General features: G+C 41.2%; 1 protein-coding gene across 4 annotated transcripts in view; it reads left to right on the top strand.

The window, feature by feature from the left end:
• The window catches only part of smchd1 (structural maintenance of chromosomes flexible hinge domain containing 1), a 71,628-nt gene that overhangs the window by 12,862 nt on the left and 36,390 nt on the right, over positions 1–22,376 (top strand). For all 4 annotated transcript variants that reach the window (XM_061922195.1, XM_061922193.1, XM_061922194.1 and 1 more), the window contains 17 exons: positions 637–834; positions 930–1,043; positions 3,108–3,214; positions 3,283–3,365; positions 3,439–3,552; positions 6,990–7,067; positions 7,129–7,248; positions 7,318–7,465; positions 7,538–7,640; positions 7,716–7,788; positions 12,670–12,809; positions 15,008–15,136; positions 15,207–15,431; positions 18,375–18,517; positions 18,609–18,691; positions 18,763–18,881; positions 18,961–19,122. In XM_061922195.1, coding sequence (XP_061778179.1) covers positions 637–834; positions 930–1,043; positions 3,108–3,214; positions 3,283–3,365; positions 3,439–3,552; positions 6,990–7,067; positions 7,129–7,248; positions 7,318–7,465; positions 7,538–7,640; positions 7,716–7,788; positions 12,670–12,809; positions 15,008–15,136; positions 15,207–15,431; positions 18,375–18,517; positions 18,609–18,691; positions 18,763–18,881; positions 18,961–19,122 — 2,139 coding nt within the window. The remainder of the gene's footprint in view (positions 1–636; positions 835–929; positions 1,044–3,107; positions 3,215–3,282; positions 3,366–3,438; positions 3,553–6,989; positions 7,068–7,128; positions 7,249–7,317; positions 7,466–7,537; positions 7,641–7,715; positions 7,789–12,669; positions 12,810–15,007; positions 15,137–15,206; positions 15,432–18,374; positions 18,518–18,608; positions 18,692–18,762; positions 18,882–18,960; positions 19,123–22,376) is intronic.

Here is a 22,376-nt window from a genome sequence, read left to right as displayed (position 1 = left end):
AGAAGGGGTTATGATGTTAAAAGACCCGAAACCCCCAGTGATCTCAGGCACATCACTGAGTATGTGTCCCAGTGCATCTGAGGATGTATTTTACAATCTTACAATTATGCCTAATTTGCCCCGCTGGATGCATTAAACAATGTAACAAGGTTTTCCATAATAAATCAACTCAAGTTATGGAAAAAAATGCCAACATGGCACTGCCATATTTATTATTGAAGTCCCAAAGTGCATTATTTTTTTTTAAATGCCTCAAAACAGCAGCTTGGAATTTGGGACAAGTTTCTTAGTTCGAACATTTAGATATCTTGTCTTTGCAGTCTATTCAACTGAATATAAGTTGAAAAGGATTTGCAAATCATTGTATTCTGTTTTTATTTACCATTTACATAATGTGCCAACTTCACTGGTTTTGGGATTTGTAAATAGATATTCAAATACAATTAAAATAAATTGCTGAATCAAACACTAGGTTTTGAATTTTCAATTAAACACAAACAGGAGGCAAAGGTGAAGCCTAAGAGTCAGCAATCATGTTTGCTACAGTCACTCAAACGCCAGCTTTAGAATCTCTTGATGCTGCCAAAACACAAGAAAGACGCTGCCCCTGACAACAATCCTCTGTGACTTCTTCAGACACGAAGGAGAAACATCCAGAAAGAATTCACGCAGTGGCTCCTCCACTGCCACGAGAAGTATGACAAGCAAGTCAAGTTCCTGACCTACATGAACACCATCACACGGACGGATGTGGCCATCAAAAAACATCAGCATCCCTGGGCCACGTTCTCCACCATCCAATGGGGCAACAAAACCTTCACTAAGGGCCAGAAGGTGAGAACTTGCGTGCGCTACATGGGGAAAGGTATTCAGTCACACACATTTTATATGAGTATTCATTCTACTGTACTTTTCTAATGTTCACACAGATAAAGACGCAAAAAACGGTGCCAATTATGCACGGTACTGTTGTTCAGTTTTTGCTGTATGGAACTTACAACAGCGATGTCTTTGCCACAGGAGGATACGTAGAAATCGAATGGGTGAGTAGTTTGCGCGTTTAAACTGAAATGATGTAACGACAGAAAGTGAAACCTATTTTCTGTGTTGTTTTTTTATTCATCACATGTACAAACCTCGTTTCCATATGAGTTGGAAAATTGTGTTGGATGTAAATATCAACGGAATAGAATGATTTGCAAATCCGTTTCAACCCATATTTAATTGAATGCACTACAAAGACAAGATATTTGATGTTCAAACTCATAAACTTTATTATTTTTTTGCAAATAATAATTAACCTCGAGTTTCATGGCTGCAACACGTGCCAAAGTAGTTGGGAAAGGACATGTTCACCACTGTGTTACATCACCTTTTCTTTTAACAACACTCAATAAACATTTGAGAACTGAGGAAACTAATTGTTGAAGCTTTGAAAGTGGAATTATTTCTCATTCTTGTTTTATGTAGAGTGTCAGTCTTTTAACAGTCCGGGATCTCCACTGTCGTATTTTACACTTTATAATGCGCCACACATTTTCGATGGGAGACAGGTCTGGACTGCAGGCGGGCCAGGAATGTACCCGCACTCTTTTTTTATGAAACCACGCTGTTGTAACACGTGCGGAACGTGGCTTGGCATTGTCTTGCTGAAATAAGCAGGGGCGTCCATGGAAAAGACGGCGCTTAGATGGCAGCTAATGTTGTTCCAAAACCTGTATGTACCTTTCAGCATTAATGGTGCCTTCACAGATGTGTAAGTTACCCATGCCTTGGGCACTAATGCACCCCCATACCATCACAGATGCTGGCTTTTGAACTTTGTGTCGATAACAGTCTGGATGGTTCGCTTCCCCTTTGGTCCGGATGACACGATGTCGAATATTTCCCCCAAAAGTTTGAAATGTGAACTCGTCTAGACCACAGAACCCTTTTCCACTGTGCATCAGGACATCTTAAATGATCTCGGGCCCAGAGAAGCCGGCGGCGTTTGTGGATGTTGTTGATAAATGGCTTTCGCTCTGCACAGTTAAGTTAAAGTACCAATGATTGTCACACACACACTAGGTTTGGTGAAATTTGTCCTCTGCATTTGACCCACACCCTTGATCACCCCCTGGGAACTGAAGGGAACAGTGGGCAGCAGCGGTGCCGTGCCCGGGAAATGATTTGTGGTGATTTAAGCCCCAATTCCAACCTTTGATGCTGAGTGCCAAGCAGGGAAGGGAATGGGTCCCAATTGTTTTATAGTCATTGGTATGACTATACCGGGGTTTGAACTTCCAACCTACCGACCTCAGGGCGGACACTCTAACCACTAGGCCACTGAGTAGGATGGTGAGCTTTAACTTGCACTTACAGATGTAGCGACAAACTGTATTTAGTGACAGTGGTTTTCTGAAGTATGCCTGAGCCCATGTGGTGATATCCTTTAGAGATTGATGTTGGTTTTTGATACAGTGCCATCTGAGGGATCGAAGGTCACGGTCATTCAATTTTGGTTTCCGGCCATGCCGCTTACGTGGAGTGATTTCTCCAGATTCTCTGAACCTTTTGATGATATTATGGAACCATAGATGTTGAAATCCCCTAAATTTCTTACAGTTGCACTTTGAGAAACGTTGTTCTTAAACTGTTTGACTATTTGCTCACGCAGTTGTGGACAAAGGGGTGTACTTCGCCCCATCCTTTCTTGTGAAAGACTGAGCATTTTTTGGGGAAGCTGTTTTTATACCCAATCAGGGCACCCACCTGTTCCCAATTAGCTTGCACACCTGTGGGATGTTCCAAATAAGTGTTTGATGAGCATTCCTCAACTTAATCAGTATTTATTGCAACCTTTCCTAACTTCTTTGTCACGTGTTGCTGGCATCAAATTCTAATGTAATGATTATTTGCAAAAAAAAAAGGTTTATCAGTTTGAACATCAAATATGTTGTCTTTGTAGCATATTCAACTGAATATAGGTTGAAAACGATTTGGAAAGCATCTAACACAATTTCCCAACTCATATGGAAACGGGGTTTGTACTTTAAAGTCCATGCATTTATTCATAACTGAAGTCAACTTTTTCAAATGACTCCTCGATAAGTGTCTATGACTCCTAGGAACCCAGAGCGCTGTACGATGAGACCAAGATAGTACCCATATCCAAGATTGACAAGACCGCCACTAAAGAGGCTATTGAGATGAGCATCAGCAAGGACCTCGCCAAGTCCGTAATTGACCTTTTATCCAAAACACTCAACACTTTCACGATCTGTTACGTCTAATCTTTTCCAGGGTTCCAGATAAGCTGAAAGTGAAATGGTATCATGGCGATTCCTGGTCGCAAAACGATGTGATTCCAGCTGGGACTCTGTTAGGTACGGTGCATGACTCCAAATGTGTGCTTTTTATAATGTTCTGAAAAACTCAAAACATGCTTTTGATTTTCAGGGCCCCTTATCGTTGAAATTCTTAACCAGAAGGAAGAATCTATCTCCAGGATGCCGTCAACGCGACAAAGTTCAAAGAAAAAACTGAGTGTTATGCAGAGCCTGATATTTCATGGTAAGAGATCCTGTGCTGAAAATTGGTAGTGAAAATACATCGGTACCTTTTGTACACCACACTTTCCATAATGATTCAGTTTTTAACACATTTTTTTCCCAACATTTTGCCATGGTTTCACACAAAACCTGGAAAATGATACTCACTTGTCACTCCCAAGTATTAAATCACAAGTTATGATTTACGAAAGTAGACAGTGACACCGGAGCCATACCCGGCCAGCGGAGAAATCAGTGGCACTCACTTTTTTAACCAACAAAGAAGCAGAGCAAAATGGTAGATAGGTGGAAGATAGATCTTTGCAAGGGCATTTTCAAGAAGGATATTTAAAGAGAAACTAAATATTGTGAAACGAGGTCGGCCGACCCCGGAAACGAGTTAAGCTGTCCTGGCGGTGATATGGTTTAGCTGCTACTTCCACTCGAATCAACCAAATAAGAGCGGTTCAAATGGCCTTACAAGTTTTGAGTTCAAATATTTTATCACATTCAATGTTTTTTACAATTATTTAGGTTTGACCAGGGGCGTCACTAGACCTAACTAGGGCACACCTGGGGCACAAATAATTCATGTGAGCGTGCAAAGCGCGCCAAGAAAAACATTTTTAGCACTTATTTATCATAGAAAATACATAAATAGTGCTTTAAACTATGAAATCATATCAGATTATGTTGTATGGATCTTTGATTAACCACCTGAAATTAACTAATGCATTTGACCTACTTGTGTAGTTTTTTACTCCGGACTTCTAAAATGCTACTGGTAAAAGCAAAAATGAAGAGCAATGAATCTTTTTGAAATATATATTATATATATTAATATATATTATATATAATATATATGTATATTATATATATATATAATATATATATAATATATATATATATATATATATATATATTATATATTATAGGGACGGCGTGGCGCAGTGGGAGAGTGGCCGTGCGCAACCCGAGGGTCACTGGTTCAAATCCCACCTAAAACCAACCTCGTCACGTCCGTTGTGTCCTGAGCAAGACACTTCACCCTTGCTCCTGATGGGTGCTGGTTGGCGCCTTGCATGGCAGCTCCCTCCATCAGTGTGTGAATGTGTGTGTGAATGGGTAAATGTGGAAGTAGTGTCAAAGCGCTTTGAGTACCTTGAAGGTAGAAAAGCGCTATACAAGTACAACCCATTTATCATTTATTTATTTATATTGCAGTAATCATCTGCAAATTTAACATCTACAAAAGTAAAACAAAAAATAAAGCACCCCTACATCTCTGGGTTCTTTTATATTATTTAATTTCCATTTATGGCAATGTGGCTAATCCTATTTCAGATACACAAAACTATAAAATATACACAAAACAATAAAGCCACAATAGTAGAATAAATGAACAACTGTTGTGTGTCTGTTCAGGGAATCATTTTCTGAGAAGTAAAAACTGTAACGTCTCCTTTTCATTTTTGCAAAGTGGTCAATCACTCTGGACAGACATGGAAATATTACAGTAACTGTTATACAGTTGACCAGTGGTTCCCAATTGCTGGGTCATGACATAAAAGTGGATTGTGTGTCATTTTCAGTGAGTCGCAGTCAGATGTGTGCAGGAAAAAAAAAAGTTTAGGGAGAAAAAAAATCAAATTGTGGCAACAAAACCAGATATTTTTAGCCATTTTCCTAGTGACTATTAGTGAGTATTTTAGCAAAAGGCAAACCGACTAACAAGTTGGAGGAGGACGCAGGACAGACATGGAAATATATTTTTAAAAAATCTAAATGGGGCAACAAAACCCGATATTTTCAGCCATCTTTCTGAAAAAAAATACAGAAATGTTACTATTTTTTCTGGAAACAAAACCAGATGCTTTAGCTGTAGCCATTTTTTTGGGTGACAAAACAGGATTATTTTAGTCAAAGTCACACCGATTAACAAGACAAGTCTACTGTGCTATTTTTCTGTGAAATAAACTTGAATGATTTAAAAATTTGGCTTACGACTTGATGATATGGAAAAATGTTTTTCTTCCTGAAGATAAACCATTTGTGAAGCACTCAACTCACACATGCTTACTCCAAATCATCATTGATGCAGAACCAGCAGACAATAACCAACATTATGTTTCATGTTCATTGGAAATTCCCCCGACAGCTCGTACAGCAAATGAATATGTTTGTCTTGATACAAGGAATAAAGTTAGCTGACTTATCATCAACTTAAGACAATGATGTTGCCTAGCTAGCTAGGACTTCACTTACATCTCTCATTCCTGCTGCTTCTTCTCTGCTGCGGGCGGATACCTTTCTTAAATCCATCTAGGTGTTCCAGTTTGAGTCAAATCAAAATCAAAATAATGTAATTAACAAATTGTTGTTGGCTAACGTTACCTACCTCACGCAGTGATTCTCATCCTCTCTCTCTCTCTCTCTCTCTCAACCAAAGTCTCGATCCACACGTGAATAAATTACCATATTAATTAGTCATGTGCTCATTGTTTCGTGGAGTGAATACAGTAGCAATCAATTGCCATACTAAGTAGTATGTGCGCTGTTGTCTATGTTATGTAGACTTAAAACTGAAGCGTTTTTTTTTTTTTGGTGAAATTTTTACTGGGGCACTGCAGATCAACAGTGGGGCACGTGCCCCAGTGAAATCTGTCTGGCGACACCCCTGGGTTTGGCGGTACCACGAATAGCCCGTTTTGTACACTACTGACAAATTGAGGTACACAAGTCAATCAATCAATCAATGTTTATTTATATAGCCCTAAATCACCAGTGTCTCCAAGTGTGTTTCTGTATATACATTTTTCAAGCCGTGGTCATGTGGCGACCTAAATTATGGTATTTTGAGAGGTATTTATTGAAGACGGACTAAGTAAAAGTCACGGGCTGCCACTGAGTATATGTATTTTACAATGTTTGCTGCTGACAAAACTTTTAGTTTTCACCATAAAATGTGTTCTGTGGCAATATTCTTGGCTTTCTAGAACAGATTAATTGGATTTACATTACTTTTATGGGAAAAGTTGCTTGTATAAGTAGGTTTTTCGCCTAAACCATACCATACCATACCAACTTTATTTATAAAACCTTTTAAAAACAACCACAGTTGTAGAAAAAAGGGCTGTGCACCACAAATAAATAAAGGCAAAGGACAGACTACAAAAATAACATTTAAAACAGAAGTAAACAACACATTGAAATAGCAAATACAAATTACCCTAAGAACAATGACTGACCTTATGAAATGGATTACCTAGAAAAACGAGGTACAACTGTAATGGAACACGGTTTAATCTGTTTGTATTCGGGGAGACTTCATAAATAATTTAGTAGTTGTCTGATTGAAATTGCTTGTAGGCGCTTAATCATTAAGAATTCTGTCCACGGTGCAGATTGTTTATCTGCAGATTGGTGTACAGTATTGTAACATCTACATTTTACACACAGATCCGAAAGGAGATCGAGAGCTGTTTTCGCATGTTTGCCAGTATTCTCAGCAGTGGGGATTCTGGTTCAAAGAAATACGTAGGTATCATCTTTTTCAGTTACTTAATTTTGACAAATAATTTGTACATGTCCTCCTCAGGCAATCTCTCGGATTTGGGGAAGTACACTCTGTGCCTTAACACGGTAATAGGGGAGAATAACTCCACCACATCTGGAGGAAACACTCTTCCAAGTTACACACTCAAGTTCACAATCAAAGGTAAGAGGAAAAAAACGTAATACGCAATTCTCCAAAACACTTTATTGTTGGATTTTGTGCTCTCCCTAGAGGGGCCAGCTGTGGGTTTTAAAGTTGTGGATTGTGAAGACTCCACAGTTTACGTTGGAGAGCCCTTTGACATTGTTCTGCAACTAAAAGATGCCTATAATAATCCAGCTAAACCACCTCCTGATCTCAAACCTGTGCTTGCTTGCAGGTGACATTTGGTGTTGTTCTCCTTTTTGTTAAAATTCATTGCACAAAGTAATGTCTCTCCATTTACTCGTAGTGCTCTGCAACTGAGTTACAACTCAGTGGACTTGAGGAGGACCACCTTCGTCATCAGAGCTGTTAAAGCCTTTGGAAAAATTCAGACTCCCCACCAATTTAAGGTTGATGTGTCATTTGGACAATATTGTTACCATCATTATCTATCACACTTAACAGCCTGTCATAACACTTTGCAGACATCTGAACTGAAAGTGACCCTGCCTGGCCTTGAAGAAGGTTCACAGACTTTCAAGTATCATCTTTTTCCTGGTAGTTGATGCATTTTTACTCCCATTAACCTTCGTCTTGTGTTAGGGTCGGCACCGACCCGTTTTAGTTCTTAAATGAATAAAACAACCATGTACATTTATTTTTTTGCATCAAGGCTTTTTGACTTTTTCCAGGAACCTCTATTTCAACAAAACAAATACTTTTTTTTTCACTAAATTATGAAATGCTGTGGTTGAAATTATGACCTTGGAGTTGTTAGGTTTCGACCCAGTTATAAAAATAAGATTATCAATTAATGATTAGAGCCAAAACTGAACACACTGACAGCCAGCTCCTCTCCCAATCATGTAAGCTCATTTTACCTTGTTATCCAGTACAAAAACAAACAAATCTCACTGCATGTCAATTCAGTATAAAATTATTAAAATAAAAAAATAAATTAAACAAATTAATTCAAGAGATGTGTTCTAATACCCCTCAGTAATAGTCAGGTAACACAACGACCGTTTATTTAGTCATACCATTCTCTTGAGGTTACTTTTACCATTTTTTTATTGAAATCGAGGGGTATACTGACAAAAAAAGGCCCAATGGCCCACACCAAAAAATTTAAAAAAAACTATTTTTTCATGGATAAGAAAGCCTAACAAGGTAGCCAAGAGATAAGAATCAAATTGGATGATGGATAATTGTTTTTAGTGTATTTATGACATGGGTTAAAACCGACCCGTTAACATAATAGATAGATAATACTTTATTAATTCCTTCAGGAGAGTTCATTCAGGAAAATTAAAATGTCATATATAAAAATTAATTAAAAAAAGATAAAAAATGAAGAGATGGTGACAGAAATCTAACACGAGAGGAACATTAAGACTTTAAATGCACTGCTCAACAAATAGATCCCACTCTGTCTGCATTTGTTTTTTTTTAAATTACAGTCGATAGATTTAAAGGTTAACTGCACTTTTTTGGGAATTGTTCCTATTGTTCACAATCATTATGACAAGACAAAAACACATATTTTTTTATTTTATTTTTTTTTACAATTTTAAAGATGATATCCAATCCAATCCACTTTATTTATATATCACATTTAAACAACAATAACATTACCAAAGTGCTGCACAGCCGTGTTAAAAACAATTGTAAAAAAAATATATATATAAAACCAATAAAAACAATATAAAAACAAATATGATTAAAAACTATTTTAAAGGGTAAAATCAATTAAAACAGTAAAATAGAAATCAAAGTGTATAAAAAACACAGAGGACAACAGAGGACCACACAACTCACGTAGTGTTAAAAGCCAAAGAATAAAACCAATAAAAACAATATAAAAACAAATATGATTAAAAACTATTTTAAAGGGTAAAATCAATTAAAACAGTAAAATAAAAATCAAAGTGTATAAAAAACACAGAGGACAACAGAGAACAGAGGACCACACAACTCACGTAGTGTTAAAAGCCAAAGAATAAAAGTGGGTCTTAAGACGAGACTTAAAACACTCCACTGTGGAAGCAGTTTGAACATGGAGCGGCAGAGTGTTCCAGAGCTTAGGGCCGACCACAGAGAAGGCCCTGTCTCCCCTGGTCTTAAGTCTGGTCTTGGGCACCACGAGCTGGAACTGGCTCTCGGACCTCAGAGCGCGCGCAGGAATGTAAATTTGGATGAGGTCCGAGATATATTGAGGTGCCAGTCCATGTAAAGATTTAAAAACAAACAGCAATGTTTTAAAATCAATTCTAAAATGAACAGGGAGCCAGTGCAAACTCTGAAGAATTGGGGTTATATGCTGGCGTTTCCTGGCCCCTGTTAAAAGTCGTGCTGCCGTGTTCTGGACTAACTGCAACCGGGCGAGAGCTTTTTGGCTATTGCCAGCATAAAGTGCATTGCAGTAGTCCAGGCCACTTGAAATAAAAGCATGCACGACTTGTTCAAAAAGTTTAAAAGATAAAAACGGTTTAACCTTTACTAAAAGACAAAGGTGATAAAAACGTGTTACACGTTACACCTCTTTCTTTGTGCGACACATTTATTTTTCAGGATCAAACTGCAAAACAATTAACACAGCGTTACAACCGGAGCTTGATGCATCTAGTTTTTTCATATCACGTACTGACAGACTTATTCTACGGTCTACAATGTCTGGACTTGAACAATTTTACAAATATTCCAAATATATACATACATATACATGTCATCACCATATCTATTATACATATACAAACACACAAAAACCCTTTTTACTGTTTTATCTACCTTGTTTGAATAATGTTATTAATCACTGTTTTTCCGCCCGATTGTAGCTGAGATAGGCGCCGGCGCCCTCTGCGAACCCAAAAAGGGAATAAGCGGTAGAAAATGGATGGATGGATGGATTTTATTTATATGTATCTATTGTATTTATCTATGTCATTTTATCATTACTTGTACTCAATCTACTGTCCTATGTGCGACTTTACATCTACTGCCTTAGCACACGCTAACTGTAGTTCAGCTTTGGCACACATTTCTGGTGTGCTTATGATCAACACAACACTCAAAAGTTTGTTTAGCATGTCCTTGTAACATAAATGGTATTTAAAACCCTTTTTTCAAATATCTCTGAGGATTTATGTCGTGAACTTACTCTTAAACTAAAGCTAACTGTATTTTGCTTCGTCACCGTGGTTACCGTCGGACCGACGTCCGCCATCTTAGAAAATAACCCTGCATGTGACTTGTCTGTTTGTATGTGTTATATGCAAACCAGCTTACCTGCAAAACAATTAACACAGCGTTACAACCGGAGCTTGATGCATCTATTTTTTTCATATCACGTACTCCGGCTTCCTCCCACTTCCAAAGACATGCACCTGGGGATAGGTTGATTGGCAACACTAAATTGGCCCTAGTGTGTGAATGTGAGTGTGAATGTTGTCTGTCTATCTGTGTTGGCCCTGAGATGAGGGGCGACTTGTCCAGGGTGTACCCCGCCTTCCGCCCGATTGTAGCTGAGATAGGCGCCAGCGCCCCCCGCGAACCCAAAAGGGAATGAGCGGTAGAAAATGGATGGATGGATGGATGGTACTCTACTGACAGACTTATTCTACGGTGCCAGCTACTAATACCAATGGCACCAAGCGCCCTCTGCTGGTAAAACTAAGTATCACATGCTGCATGGAAATATATAGAAAACCCTGAAATCACAAAAAAAAAATGGTTTATAAACAGTATTTAAATCGAGTTTTCTGACCTTAAAGAGTTTTTAATGGGGGACAACTATTTTAATCCAAATAAATCACTAAGTGCCACAAACGCTTGAAAATTGCGACTAATGGGAGTCATCATTGTAGCCTTCAAAGCTTTCTAAAACAACTTTAAAACGTCAACGTTTTATATACACACTGCAAGTATATAAAATTAATATTAAATAACAATGCATACTGAGTTTTTTTTTTTTTTTGCTTTGTGCTATGTTTTAACCAGGGGTCACAGACACACGGCCCGCACCTTAATATGAAAATTTTATGTTAGTGCGGCCTGCGAGTTATAAATGAATGCCGCTTTACAGCATCACACTTGCCAACCCTCCCAAATTTACCAGGTGACTTCCGAATTTCAGAGCAAATATTCTCGCGAACGTCTGCTGATTTTCGCCCTAACAACATCAATACGGGCGTCCTATAAAGGCGTTACCTTTAACGCCCTCTACAACTTGTACAAATATCTAGCCCAGCCCAGCCACGAGTCGTATGTGGCTTCCGAGGACGCATTTAAACGACTGCAACGCGTACTTGTTCAACAGCCATACAAGTTACACTGAGAGTTGTGATATAAACACCTTTAACACTCTTACTAATATGCGCCGCACTGTGAACCCACACCAAACAAGAATGACAAACACATTTCTGGGGAACATCCTCATTGTAACACAACATAAACACAACAGAACAAATACCCAGAATCCCATGCATCCCTATTTGTTCTGTTGTGTTTATGTTGTGTTACAGTGAGGATGTTCTCCAGAAATGTGTTTGTCATTCTTGTTTGGTGTGGGTTCACAGTGTGGCGCATATTAATAAGAGTGTTAAAGTTGTTTATATCACTACTCTCAGTGTAACCTGTATGGCTGTTGACCAAGTATGCGTTGCAGTCACTTTCGTGTGTCTGTAGAGGCTGCATACTACATGTGGCCGGCTGGCACGCAGATAGCATTCTGTAATAGTGGGCGCGACGATTAGTTTTACAGGACTGTGAAGGCATTGCCATCAGGGGACGCCCTCAATTTTATCGACTAGGTAGAAATTGGAGAATGCTGGCCCCGAGTGATTTCTGTGACCGGCAAAAAAACTACGGAAATCTCTCGGGACAATGGGGGGGTCGGCATTTATGCTGCTGAGCCACATTAGAGTGATCAAAGAGCCACATGCGGCTCCGGAGCTGCGGGTTGCCGACCCCTGACCTAGCACATTTTCCCAACTCATATGGAAATGGGGTTTGTAAATAAGTGCATGCTATAATTACAACACTCATTAAAACTGAAAATATAATACTAATAATGGACTAAAATAAGATGACCAAACTATTTACATAAAAACAATAAACTCTTAATAATAATTAAAGTACCATCACAAAATTAAAAACATTAAAAAATAAATAAAATAAAAAAATAAACATCAAACCAAACAAAGTGTCTGACACAAGAGTGTAAATTAGCATGGTCATCTGTGACTATGCTGCCAAAGAGAGTCCCCAATACAATGCTTTTTGTTTTTGAGATGTTAAGGACAAGTCTGTTGCATACAGAGGAGGTACACAAATACTAGGGTAAATCTTCTCCAGAGATTTATGGAAAAACTGAATCAAAAGTTATGTTTACATATAATAATGATCCAGTTTAAGAATTCAGCAATTAATTTTGTGTTTCAGGCAAACCACATTCCCTCCGTGTGATGCCAGAAGATGAGGTTGTTGCAATTGAGAATGGAAAGCCTCTCAGGTTCAGTGTTGAAGTTTGTGATGTGTCCGGAAACATCACCGCTCGCCCCAATCAAATTGTTCACTGCCAGGTAACTTTGCCACTCGCTGTGACAAAGCAGGAGTTTCCTTCTATCATTGCTATCCAAGCTATTCCACTCCATCCATCCATCTTTTTCCACTTATCCGAGGTCGGGTCGTGGGAGCAGCAGCCTAAGCAGGGAATCCCAGACTTCCCTCTCCCCAGCCACTTCGTCCAACTACTCCCAGGGGTTCCCTAGGCGTTCCCGGGCCAGCCGGGAGACATAGTCTTTCTAACGTGTCCTGGGTCTTCCCCGTGGCCCTCCTACTGGTCGGACGTGCACGAAACACCTACCTAGGGAGGTGTTCGGGTGGCATCCTGACCAGATGCCCGAACCACCTCATCTGGCTCCTCTCCATGTGGAGGAGCAGCGGCTTAAATTTGAGCTCCTCCTGGATGGTAGAGCTTCTCACCCTCTCTCCAAGGGAGAGCCCCGCCACCCGGCGGAGGAAACTAATTTCGGCCGCTTGTAATCGTGATCTTGTCCTTTCAGTCATAACCCAAAGCTCATGACCATAGGTGAGGATGGGAACGTAGATCGACCGGTAAATTGGGAGCTTTGCCTTCCGGCTCAGCTCCTTCTTCACAACAACGGATCGATACAACATCCGCATTACTGAGGACGCCACACCGATCCGCCTGTCGACCTCACGATCCACTCTTCCCTCACACATGAACAAGACTCCGAGGTACTTGAACTCCTCCACTTGGGGCAAGATCTCCTCCCCAACCCGGAGATGGTACTCCACCCTTTTCCGGGCGAGAACCATGGACTCGGACTTGGTGCTAGTTTCACTCCATCCCCAATAATGAGCAGCAGCAAATGTGTGCCCCGAGGTTTACTTACTGTCCCCGTTGGCTACAACACGAGATGTTTGTAAAGTGGGAAACAGTCCTCATTCTGCACAAAGAAGTGATCAAAACTTAAAGGCCTACTGAAATGAGATTTTCTTATTCAAACGGGGGTACCGGGTCTATTCTATGTGTAATACTTGATCATTTCACGATATTGCCATATTTTTGCTGAAAGGATTTGGTAGAGAACATCCACGATAAAGTTTGCAACTTATGGTCGCGAATAAAAAAGCCTTGCCTTTACCGGAAGTCGCAGACGATGACGTCACTGGTTGTAGGGCTCCTCACATCCTCACATTGTTTATAATGTGAGCCTCCAGCAGCAAGAGCTATTCGGACCGAGAAAGCGTCAATTTCCACATTAATTTGAGCGAGGATGAAAGATTCGTGGATGAGGAAATTTAAAAGTGACGGACAACGGAAAAAAAAAAAGGCGATTGCATTGGCATTGGGAGCGATTCAGATGTTTTTAGACACATTTACTAGGATAATTCTGGGAAATCCCTTATGTTTCTATTGTGTTGCTAGTGTTTTAGTGAGTTAAATAGTACCTGATAGTCAGAGGGGTGTGTCCACGGGTGTCTTGACGCCAGTCTCTGAGAGAAGTCACGGCAGCTGCAGCACGACAGAAGCTCCGCTGATCTCCGGTAAGAGGCGACGTATTTCCACAATTTTCTCACAGAAAACTGCCGGTCGACATGTAGTCGGGATCCATGTTCGCTTGACCGCTCTGATCCATAGTAAACCTTCACCTCCGGGAATTTTAAACAAGGAAACACTGTGTGTTTGTGTGGCTGAAGGCTAAAGCTTCCCACCTCCATCTTTCTACTTTGACTTCTCCATTATTAATTGAACAAATTGCAAAAGATTCAGCAACACAGATGTCCAGAATACTGTGTAATTGGGCGATGAAAAGAGACAACTTTTAGCCGCAAGTGGTGCTGCGCTATTATGTCCCCTCCAACCCGAGACGTCACGCGTACGCGTCATCATTCCGTGACGTTTTCAACAAGAAACTCTGCGGCAAATTTTAAATCGTCATTTAGTAAATTAAACCGGCCGTATTGGCATGTGTTGCAATGTTAATATTTCATCATTGATATATAAACTATCAGACTGCGTGGTCGGTAGTAGTGGGTTTCAGTAGGCCTTTAACTTCTCACATAATTCACATTTTAGTGTTGTTCCCCCTCTCTGAAAGTTTTGCTAATGCATGCATGCAAGGTCTTAAAAATCATCATCCACTTCAAGACTGATCATGCATTTTGTGCAGAACTCTTTATGATTGTTCTCTGCTAAACATGGACAAGTGTGTGATGAAACATGGTAGATTTTCTTGCTTTGGGTCTTTAGGTGGAGTCGCTACCAACGGCAAAGGCCGACTGCAGCAGCACTGGAGCCGGACAGATTGTGACAAAAACCATCAACCTCAAACTAGCTCAGGGACAGTCCCAACATTTGAAAGCTACATTTGAGATACCGGTTGGTAGAAAATGAACCACTTCCATAAGAATTGAACATGACTCATGCCTGTCTTTCTTGCGTTGTCAAGGGTCAGCAGGACATACTGCTGATTGAGAGGGAGATTGTGGTGGTACCGAGCACAAGACTAACACGGATAGAGCTCTGGAAACAAAACGAGGGGAACTTGGTTTTAAGAGACAAAGACGAGATCAAATGGCCTGCTGGCGGCCTGCTGGATGATCTGTGCTATAAGTTGTATGACGAGGCTGGAACAGAAGTGCCTCCCACAGCTGAAATAGCCTTCAGTATCAAGGTGTGTATTGTGGGTTATCAACAGTGTTGGGACTAACATGTTACAAAGTAACGCGTTACTGTAACGCTGTTATTTTCGGCGGTAACTAGTATTTTAACGCGTTATTTTTTATAACTTGCTATCCACTGCAATATTGATATTGATACGGTTGTTGATATTATTCATTTTTGTTTGACTACTTTTGGATTGTTTTGTGTAGGGATGTCCGATAATATCGGATTGCCTATATCAGGGGTCGGCAACCTTTGCCACTCAAAGAGCCATTTTGACCCGTCTTACAAATTAAAGAAGACAAAGGGAGCCGCAATCATTCTCGCGAATATCCGATGGTGGTCACCTATATAACAGTAATAAGGGCATGCCATGAAGCCATTGTCTTTGACGCCTTCTACAACATGTAACACAGCTTGCCAGTACAGTAACATGTTGTAAGTGGCTTCCGCAGATACATGTACACAACTGCAAGGCATTCTGGGTGACACAGAGTACACTGAAGGTTGTGATATAAACAATTTTAACACTCTTACTAATATGCACCACACTGTGAACCCACACTAAACAAGAATGACAAACACATTTCTGGAGAACATCCGCACTGTAACAGATTATAAACGCAACATAACAATTACCCAGAATGTTATGCATCCATGACTCTTTCAGGCTATATTATACACCTTGCTAGCACCAAAACCCGCTCCCGCCCCTTCCGTGCGTCGGTTGAGGTGTGCGGAGGTGTATAATATAGTCAGGAATAGTCATAGATGCAAAGGATTCTGGGTATTTGTTGTGTTGCGTTTATGTTGTGTTACTGTGAGGATGTTCTCCCGCAATGTGTTTTTCATTCTTGTTTGGTGTGGGTTCACAGTGTGGTGCATATTAATAAGAGTGTTAAAGTTATTTATACCACAACCTTCAGTGTACTCTGTGTCACCCAGTATGCCCTGCAGTCGTGTACGTGTATCTGCGGAAGCCACATACAACATGTTACTGGACTGGCAAGATGTCTTTACATGTTGTAGAAGGCGTTAAAGGCAATGGCTTCATGGCACGCCCTTATTACTGTTATACGGGTGACCACCAGCGGTTATTGGCGAGAATGGTTGCGGCTCCCATTGTCTTCTTTATTTTGTGAAACGTGTCAAAATGTAAAGGGCGCTAAAAGTAAAGCCATCACGGCACGCCCTCAATATGGTTGTCAGAGTGAAAATCGAAGAATGTTGACCCCGGGTGATGTCCGGAAGAGGCTCCGAGAACCGGAATCCCCCCGTAACAATCGGGGGGGTTGGCAATTGTGCGGCTGAGCCACATCAGAGTGGCCAAAGGGCTGCATGCGGCTCCGGACCGCGTGTTGCCGACCCCTGGCCTATATTATCGGCCAATAAATGCTTTAAAATGTAATATCGAAAATTATCGGTGTCTGTTTCATAATTATCGGTATTGGTTTCAAAAGTAAAATTAATGACTTTTTAAAACGCCGCTGTGTACACGGAAGTAGGGAGAAGTACAGAGCGCCAATAAACCTTAAAGGCACTTCCTTTGCTTACCGGCCCAGTCACATAATATCCACGGATGTTCACATTCCCAGGAGATGCAAGGCATACTTGGTCAACAACCATACAGGTCACACTGAGAGTGGCAGTATTAACAACTTTATCACTGTTATAATATCTACGGCTGTTCACATTCCCAGGTGATGCAAGGCATACTTGGTCAACAACCATACAGGTCACACTGAGGGTGGCAGTATTAACAACTTTATCACTGTTACAAATATGGGCCACACTGTGAAACCACACCAAACAAGAATGACAAACACATTTCGGGAGAACATCCGCACTGTAACACAACACAAACACTAACTCTTCCGGGACGCTACAATATACACGCTCCGCCCACCTCAACCTCCTTATAGTCTCTCAGGGAGAGCATGTCCCAAATTCCAAGCTGCTGTTTTGAGGCATGTTACAAAAAAATAATGCACTTTGTGACTTCAATAATAAATATGGCAGTGCCATGTTGGCATTTTTTTTCCATAACTTGAGTTGATTTATTTTTGGAAAACCTTGTTACATTGTTTAATTCATCCAGCGGGGCATCACAACAAAATTAGGCATAATAATGTGTTCATTCTACGACTGTATATATCGGTATCGGTAATTAAGAGTAGGACAATATCGGAATATCAGATATCGGTAAAAAAGCCATTATCGGACATCTTTAGTTTTGTGCCATGTTTTTGTGTCCTCTCAATTGATCTGTTGATTGCTATTCTGAATGTTGCTGGGCCGGTTTTGGAATTGGAATTGTATTATTATTGTGTGGTTGTGTATTATTTTGTTGGACTGATTATTAAATTGGGCTTCACGGTGGAAGAGGGGTTAGTGCGTCTGCCTCACAATACGAAGGTCCTGCAGTCCTGGGTTCAAATCCAGGCTTGGGATCTTTCTGTGTGGAGTTTGCATGTTCTCCCCGTGAATGCGTGGGTTCCCTCCGTGTACTCCGGCTTCCTCCCACTTCCAAAGACATGCACCTGGGGATAGGTTGATTGGCAACACTAAATTGGCCCTAGTGTGTGAATGTGAGTGTGAATGTTGTCTGTCTATCTGTGTTGGCCCTGCGATGAGGTGGCGACTTGTCCAGGGTGTACCCCGCCTTCCGCCCGATTGTAGCTGAGATAGGCGCCAGCGCCCCCCGCGACCCCGAAAGGGAATAAGCGGTAGGAAATGGATGGATGGATGATTATTAAATTAAAAAAACGAGATCAGACACTATAAAAAAATCAATTAAATTGTTTTAATCGGCGCCTTTAGTCATCCAGGGCAGGGAAAAAAAAAAAAAAATTACATTTGGTTTCATAATCCACCAGATACTACGTTATGCGAATCCAATCAAAATCAATTACATGATGACGTTCCTCAGCGTTTCACTTTAAATGTGTTTTAGGTTAATTGGACAGGATGTGTCAGTCTTGAAGATCTGATACAGGGGAAGCTGCCAGTCATAGAGGTTCCTACACAGGTACAGGAGGAACGATTCTACCAAGTCTACTTGCAAGACCAAAGCGTGTCCGTCTCCTTTACAATAATGTACGTCACACCAACTCCCCATTCCTCATTTGGGCGTTTTGAACCAACAGTCTTTTCTTCACTGAATTAAGAAAATGCTTTGTTTACACAGCGCTACTCCCGACGAGCCAGCACGATTAAAAGCGAAGATGCCGCAAAAAACAGTGAAGCTCGGGGAAACCTTTGGAAAAATCAGTGAGTCTCAAAATAAAAAATATTACAATCATGGCTTTGCTTGTAGATGATACCATGTTTTCGTCATTTAGATCTGGAGCTTTTAGACCGATATGGTAATGCTACCAAGGCACTGAACTCCACCTGTGTGAATGACATAACTGTGGAAGCTGAGGGTCTGGTCCCATCGTCCATTGAGTACACATGGAAGGTTTGCTTGCTTTCTTCTCTGCTGTTTGATGTAATAATCACGTTTGATAATGACTGATGTAACTATGTGGCCTCTCCAGGAGAGCAGCCACTCCGTCATCGTCACGGGGGTTCGCTTCGAGTCTGGATCACCGGGCTCCAGGGAGTTGTCCTTCACCTACAAGGGTTTTGTGGAGCGTATTATTATTAAAGTGACCACTGGCCTTCCTGCACTCCTGAAACTCCTCAAAGGACCCAGACAGGTAGGAAGGACCTTTACCGAATGCAGAGAGAACCAGTGACGTGTGGTGCGGTTTATAGCTGGTGAGGTACTGACATAATCAGAATCAGATATACAAATATACAGTATGGGCTCTGCGCAGATTATTTGCCATTTGATTGGCAGCAGTTTACGGGTAATGTTTAATTTCCGCCTTCTTTACACATACAAACTGTCGCCCACAAAATGTGCATTTCATTACAAACGAAACAAAAATAATGTTATCGCCGTCTTACCTTTACTTGTAAACAAAGTCCATGCGCCGGTCCTTCTGGATAAAAATAGGCGTCATTTTCTGGTAAAAGTCCTCCTTAACTTCCTTCAGTTTTAAAAGTCTTATAAGAGTTCAACATAGTTGCCGCGATTAGCAGAGCTCCTACTCTCATCATTTCCACAAAATGCTAGCTGCTGTTTGACGAGGAAGCAGGTCGCATTGATGACATCTTTTAAAATCTCTCGGTTCTCTTTTACCTTAGTATTGTGGACACCGATATTGAGTCGCCGTTGTTCATCCAAAGCCAAGTCTATCCTCGTCATCCCAAACGTTTTTTAGCGCAATATGAATATGAGCGGCATAGCTCGGTTGGTCGAGCGGCCGTGCCAGCAACTTGAGGGTTGCAGGTTCGATTCCCGGTTCCGTCATCCTAGTCACTGCCGTTGTGTCCTTGGGCAAGCCACTTTACCCACCTGCTCCCAGTGCCACCCACACTGGTTTAAATGTAACTTAAATATTGGGTTTCACTATGTAAAGCGCTTTGAGTCACAAGAGAAAAGCGCTATATAAATATAATTCACTTCACTTCATGGTTGGTGAGGCTTCTCTGCAAATTCTTTAGGTCACAAAATCCTATTTGAGTCCACACAGTCCCACAGGTTGAAAAATGAAGGCAAGGAAAGCAGAAAAGGCGGTTTCTTGCAGAACATACACAAAGCCAGTCTTTTCACATACACCACTCCGTTTGGAAAGAGCGTGTACATTTCCGTCCTGCTGATTGAAACAAACCATTTAGCTCCGGCGTTGGTCTTCCTTTAGTAATTATCTCCTGCTTTGATTGAAAGTCCACTGTAGAAAACTGTTTAAGTGCGGAAATGTAGTCATCCATGTTGAAAGTCGGGGTGCACGAGACGGAAAAAACAAGTCGCTGCGGCACTTACCCGCTGAGGTCACCGTATGTCTGGGATCATGAGCGTCCCGCCCCTATCGTGAGGCACGAGAACTGTTTGCCTCACCTCAGACTTTTTTCTCTGCCGTTTTGATGGCTCAACCAACGCACAAAACATGTTAGTCGCTGCAGCACTTGACTCGCTCACGCCACTGTATGTCTCTGATCATAAGCGCCCCTATCGTGAGACACAAGAACTGTTTGCCTCACCTCAGATTTTTTTTCTCTGCCGTTTTGAACGCTCAGCAACACACCATACAAGAACGCGCTGTGGCCGCACGGCAAACGGAGAAGTTTACGAGGGATTGTGAAGATTCAGCGATTATAAATTTTAAAAAATTATCCAAATTGGTGAAGCTAAATGAAAATTAAAAACTAACAATTACGATTATTTTATCATTATATATTTTATTTCTTTGCATGATCACAGGTGAGGCACTGTCTACCCTGACTGTACGTCACTGGAGAGAACGTTCCGAAAACATGCCGTTTGTCTACTTAATTATCGTTACAAAGATAACAGCAATACAGAGTACAGTGGTATCTCGTTTTTCCTTCCGCCCACTTTTTGAAATTTTTTTGGTTTTAGTCAATTGTTACCATGTTACAGTCTCTGCTATTGGGCGGCTGCTCTACCACAAACTAATTTGTTTACCTCCATTGCAACATTTCGGAATGACAAAAATATCCCACATGTTGGTGACTCAGTCTCTGCGCTTTTGTTTTGAGTATGGCTGCAAAATAAGACAAGATGATGCCAGATATGTCATAATCTCTTAGGGCTGTAACTCCAGGATGTAAAGACAGATGCGAAATGCAGGCAAAAAATGTCACACACAACACGAAATAGTTAAGCCCCCACCAAGAAACGGTAAAAATGTTTGTAATGCATCTAACATACAGTTGAACTCGGAATGGTTAAGTGAAGAAGTGCACTTTTTTCGGTAAATCTGTCTATCATTCGCAATCCTTAGGTTTTTCTTTTTTTATTCATTCTAACCTGTAAATAAATGCTAGCAATTGTCAGTTTACATTGAAGTAGGGATGTCACGGTATGAATCTTTCTTAACACAGTTATTACGGTTATCAATATTATTGCGGTATTTTTAAATGTACTCAAAATTTTCAAATAGTACTTACACTGAAATATTTTAACCAAGTTTTATGAAAATAAAAAATAAACACATTCAAAATGATCTGTCTTGGTTGACAAGACTTTGCAGCATCGCGTGGACATCGGGGGCGGTACCTCTGGATTGGCAGACCGGGGTGGTGGTTCCTCTCTTTAAGAAGGGGGACCGGAGGGTGTGTTCCAACTATCGTGGGATCACACTCCTCAGCCTTCCCGGTAAGGTTTATTCAGGTGTACTGGAGAGGAGGCTACGCCGGATAGTCGAACCTCGGATTCAGGAGGAACAGAGTGGTTTTCGTCCTGGTCGTGGAACTGTGGACCAGCTCTATACTCTCGGTAGGAATCTTGAGGGTGCATGGGAGTTTGCCCACCCAGTCTACATGTGCTTTGTGGACTTGGAGAAGGCATTCGACCGTGTCCCTCGGGAAGTCCTGTGGGGAGTGCTCAGAGAGTATGGGGTATCGGACTGTCTTATTTTGACTGTCCGCTCCCTGTATGATCAGTGTCAGAACTTGGTCCGCATTGCCGGCAGTAAGTCGAACACATTTCCAGTGAGGGTTGGACTCCGCCAAGGCTGTCCTTTGTCACAAATTCTGTTCATAACTTTTATGGACAGAATTTCTAGGCGCAGCCAAGGCGTTGAGGGGTTCCGGTTTGGTAACCGCAGGATTAGGTTTCTGCATTTTGCAGATGATGTTGTCCTGATGGCTTCATCTGACCGGGATCTTCAGCTCTCGCTGGATCGGTTCGCAGCCGAGTATGAAGCGACCGGAATGAGAATCAGCACCTCCAAGTCCGAGTCCATGGTTCTCGTCCGGAAAAGGGTGGAATGCCATCTCCGGGTTGGGGAGGAGACCCCGCCCCAAGTGGAGGAGTTCAAGTACCTAGGAGTCTTGTTCACGAGTGAGGGAAGAGTGGATCGTGAGATCGACAGGCGGATCG

This window comes from Nerophis ophidion, linkage group LG15 (assembly GCF_033978795.1).
Source record: "Nerophis ophidion isolate RoL-2023_Sa linkage group LG15, RoL_Noph_v1.0, whole genome shotgun sequence".
NCBI classification, from domain to species: domain Eukaryota; kingdom Metazoa; phylum Chordata; class Actinopteri; order Syngnathiformes; family Syngnathidae; genus Nerophis; species Nerophis ophidion.
Note: the sequence above shows the minus strand (reverse complement) of the source record. Positions and strands in the feature narration are given on the sequence as shown.